Source organism: Nicotiana sylvestris, chromosome 9, assembly GCF_000393655.2.
Source record: "Nicotiana sylvestris chromosome 9, ASM39365v2, whole genome shotgun sequence".
Taxonomy (NCBI): Eukaryota; Viridiplantae; Streptophyta; class Magnoliopsida; order Solanales; family Solanaceae; genus Nicotiana; species Nicotiana sylvestris.
This window is the reverse complement of record NC_091065.1, coordinates 163,860,101-163,864,785: the sequence shown is the minus strand read 5'-3', so window position 1 is coordinate 163,864,785 and position 4,685 is coordinate 163,860,101. Positions and strand designations below refer to the sequence as shown.

The 4,685-nt window shown below is 31.5% G+C and overlaps 1 protein-coding gene across 1 annotated transcript; it reads left to right on the top strand.

Moving 5' to 3' along the window:
- The first annotated feature begins 473 nt into the window (after window positions 1-473).
- Window positions 474-2,527, top strand: LOC104238160 (heavy metal-associated isoprenylated plant protein 21-like). The gene is made up of 3 exons (XM_009792453.2): window positions 474-633; window positions 792-867; window positions 2,110-2,527. The coding sequence occupies exons 1-3, from the start codon at window positions 559-561 to the stop codon at window positions 2,403-2,405; spliced, it is 447 nt and encodes a 148-aa protein (XP_009790755.1). The 5' UTR covers window positions 474-558; the 3' UTR covers window positions 2,406-2,527.
- Window positions 2,528-4,685: the final 2,158 nt, after the last annotated feature.

The window sequence follows — 4,685 nt, the reverse complement described above, 5'->3', positions numbered from 1 at the left end:
AGTAACTATATATAATTAGAGTTTACGTTTTATGTATTGACAGTGTCAAAAATATTTATGTTATTAGGCCACTTATTAAGTAATTACGAGTTATAAATTTCTTGATAAGTATTAATCGGTAATCTGTTCAACTCATATATAATAAACCACAATAACTTAAAATTAGTAACCTAAAATAAGGTAAGTAAATTGTTATTATTAAGGATAGCTCAGTGCACAAAGCTCCCGCTATGCGCTGGATCCGAGAAAGGGCCGGACCACAAGGAACTGTGCGTAACTTTACCCTACTTTTCTGTAAGAGGTTGTTTCCACGACCCGAACACATGACTTTCTAGTCACATGACATCAACTTTACTAATTACGTCAAAACTCTAATTATAGATAGTGCAAAAATACTTTACACTATGTATATACATTAAATCCTACTATAAATACCACGCCCTAACAATCATTGTGTCATAGTATCACTCACCCAACTTCGTCCCTCCTCTCCACATCCGTCTTGCTCTCATATTCGTTTTTTTTTTTGTTCTTGCTTTGCTTTTTTCATAGAAGATTATGGGTGTATTGGACCATATAATAAACTTTTTTACAATCACAACCAACACAACCCACAAGAAGAAATCAATGCAGGTTATAATTTTCACTTTATGTACTCATTTAAAGCTGCTAAATTTCAAGTTTGCATGATCAAGAAGACTCCCACAGGCTCTTTTCTCTTTTTTCTCTTTGCCTTTTTTATTTTATATATTTATATTTGTATTATTGAAAAATTGTGATTTTTTTGGCAGACGGTTGAAATAAAAGTGAAAATGGACTGTGATGGATGTGAAAGAAGAGTCAAGAATTCTGTTAAGTATATGAAAGGTTCGTACAATGACTATTCTTCTTCTTCACTAAAAATAATTTAAGCTTTTTTCTCTAATTATTATAGGAAAGAGGGCCTTTAAATGTTAAGAAAAAGTTCCACATTTAAAGTTATCAAAAGTCTTTGTTAATTCAAAATGCAGTTTTCTCAATAATACAAGCTTCTATGTCTCTATGAAACTTATTTATGGTTCTGATCCTGAAACTTTAGTTACTGGATTCATAATTAAAATCTTTATGGATATTTAATAAATTTTCTAATATAAGAAAGGGTCTAAGTAAAGGAAACAATACACGACCTCCGCCCCTCTATGGAATAATGGTCAACAAAAAAAAATGAGGATGCAAAATTTTCTTTTAAAAGCTAAATAATTAAGTATGCTAATGGAATTGTTACTTTTTCCTTTGAAATAGTCAACTGTATAATCTTTAATGAACTTTTACTTATTCTATATTGTGGAATGTGCCTTTTTAAGACGAAACACATGTAAAGTTAGCCGCTTTTTAATTGAGAGAAACCACTTTTCACCATCTTCATAAAAACTCTGCAAAAATACATTAACTTTCTTAGTTCCAACACATTGTAATGTAAACTCTTATGTGACAATAGATGTGAACTTAATACAAATATGTATACTCGTGTATCTATACTGTCCATATAAAAAAATTTACACTATGAGACAATTTTTATTTGTTGGAGCAGATAATCTCCTTATTTTCAAGATTACAAATTTTATTTTTATGGAAGTTTACATGTAATATCCTTTGGATGAACTGATAGTGTAATTTCTTTTTCGATAGTGTATATAATGTAAACTCATATTCTAAAGGATTTTTCTTATATCTATGTCAATTTGAGCAATTAACCTGTTGCAAAAAATTACTTGTCTTATTTTTAAGATTTGAAGGGGAGCCTTGATGTAACTAGTAAAGTTACAGTCATGGGGTCACGGATTCGAGTTGTAGAAACAGCCTCTTGCAAAAATGTAGGGTAAAACTGCGTAAAATAGACCCTTGTGGTCCGACCTTTCCCCGGACCCCGCGCATAGAGGGAGCTTAGTGCACCGCACTGTCCTTTTTTCTTATTTTTAAGATTTTTATTCACTAGTCATGAGTTTTAACCTTTAATTACACTTAAGGTGACCTGATAAATTTTCTTGATTGATTATATTTGTATGTTTCAATCAAATTGTTAATTTCACGTGTGAAGTGTTAATAAGCTCTTGGAAATTGGATTTTCAGGTGTAAAAACAGTGGAAGTGAACAGAAAGCAAAGCAAAGTGACAGTTAATGGTTATGTTGATCCAAACAGAGTATTGAACAGAATAAAGAGTACAGGAAAAAGAGCAGAATTTTGGCCATATGTACCTTATAATGTGGTATATTATCCTCATGCACCTCAGGCCTATGATAAAAGAGCACCTGCTGGTATGGTTAAAAATGTACCACAAGCACAACTTCCCCCTAATGCTACCGAAGAAGAAAAATTTGCTTACCTCTTCAGTGATGACAATCCAAGTGCTTGTTCCATTATGTGAAAAAGTAATACTGTTACGCACGGGGGCGAATTCAGAATTTGAATTTTGGGATTCCTACAACAGTTTCAAGTTAATACTACTGCAATAACTGAAGTTTAGAGTTAAATATTTATAGATATTCAGTGAGTTTCTTACTATAAATACATCGTATGAGCATCTTCAATAGGTAAATCCCTGAGAAGGGCGAGTGCCTTAAAGCAAAAATACCCCCCCCCTCCTATAGGTATAGCAAGAAGAGTTTATAAATGTTGCTATCGTATGATCAGATTGAGTTAAAGAGAGAATGTAACGGATCAGTGGAAGAGTAAATTGATGAAATCGGCACAATGTTTAAATTTGTTGTTCCTTTCGAGATGAATGTCGTCAAGTTGCCTTTGTGAATTATCTGCTATAACAGGTCAAAACACATCATTAGAGTAATTTTCTTTTTTACATTATCAATATTTATAAGTTAAATCATTTTAAGCTTTATGTTTAAGCAATTCCAATGAAAGAGCTAGCTTCCGGGGAAGTGAACTTTTGTCCCTAAAAATTTTCTCATTACGAGGTAAACATTTAATTATATTTCTGAATAAAGATGGACCGAGAATTTAAAGATTGTGGATAAACTTTTGTATTTAATCAAAATTTGTTTTGTATAGGATGTCACTATTAATATATATATATTTGCTGAACTTACCGGGTGCTTTGTGACCCTTCTCTTTACAACATAGATTCACCTCGTTCCTGAATAAGAAGTTGCAAGTGAAGCTAGAATTCAAATTTTATAAATTTAACTTTTAAAATTTTTTGCATTAAAATTATTAAAAAATTTAAATTATATGAGTTTAGACCAACTAAAATAAATTTATATTTTATATTAAAATAATAAATTCAGATAAACCCAACTACATTCCCCGCACTAGTTAGAAAAGAATACGGAAGGGGTTGGCTTGCTTTACACATGGACATAGGAATAAGAGGCCGGTCTAGAATTTGCAGTGAAATGAATAAAGTACAGTAATTATGTACCTAATATTCCTATGTGACAATAATGTGGACATAGTATAAACACGTGTTAAGACTTCAGCACTGAACCAAGCCAAGTTTTATTTTAATTCTGCTCGACTTAGCTCTGGTTCAATCAAAGCTCAATTGGGCTCGGCTCTAATGGTCAAAGTTGGGGTTTGACTGCGTGACCTCAGATTGGGTCGGTTGGTTTGGCTAAGTCGTGTAAATATTACTTTCAAAAAACAAAAATTCATTCGATAGGCTTAAGTAGTAAACGATCGCTTGGTTTGGCGTCACAAATAAAGGTAATTCCAGTATTTTGCATAAGTAATGCAATATTTTATATTCTACTGTATAGCCTGAAAAATTGCTAAAACACGCATAAACTATGTTAGAATTTGTATATCGTTTTATGCGCGGTAGAATATAAAATATCAATACGTGTATTTAAAATTTGTTTAGTTAAAATTGTGGACCTTTTTAAGACCATAGTTTAAATTTTGACCCCTGGTAAGACATGTCTTGGAAAAGGTCCTCGATTAAATTTTTAAATGTGCTCCCGGCAGTCGTTAGTATTTTCTCATATGAAAAACTCTCGCGATTATCATATTTATAGCAAATTTTGGTGATCACAGAATGAAAATTCCTAGCAGTTTTCATGTTTTTCTAGATCTTGGTGATCACCCCATATGAAAAATTCTGGCGATTTCATATTTTGTGGCAAATTTTGGTGATTACCATATAAGGAATTCTTGCAATTGTCATATTTTGTGGCAAATTCTAGCGATCATCATGTGAAAAATTTTGGTGTTTGCCAAGAGCGCTTCCCAAAATTCTGGTCAAAAGCTATTTTTCCTAGACTTTTTTTTTTTTACTGGGGTCCAAATTTAAACGGCAATATCAAATGATCCTATTTTTGCATATCAGCCTATCATTTTAGTAGGTAACCTCGCATAACAATGGCTATATTGTTTTCACCTCATAACAGTTCTCAAATTATTATTATTATTATTATTGCATGAATAATTCATACATTATACTTTTTATATGTTATTTGATTCGCAGATCCTCAAAAACAGAAATAATTAGTTCATGAAATTATGCTTGTGAAATTAAGAACAAAATTTAAATTTAAACTTTGAAAAGAGTTTCAAGTTGAACTTATAGTTTGAAGGGGTAATTCATGTGAACTTTTTCAAAGCTTCAATTTAATTTCACAAAATTTCAATTTTCACAAAAATTTCTTTCATCTAACTATAACTTTCCAAATACAACGATATTTTGACAAAC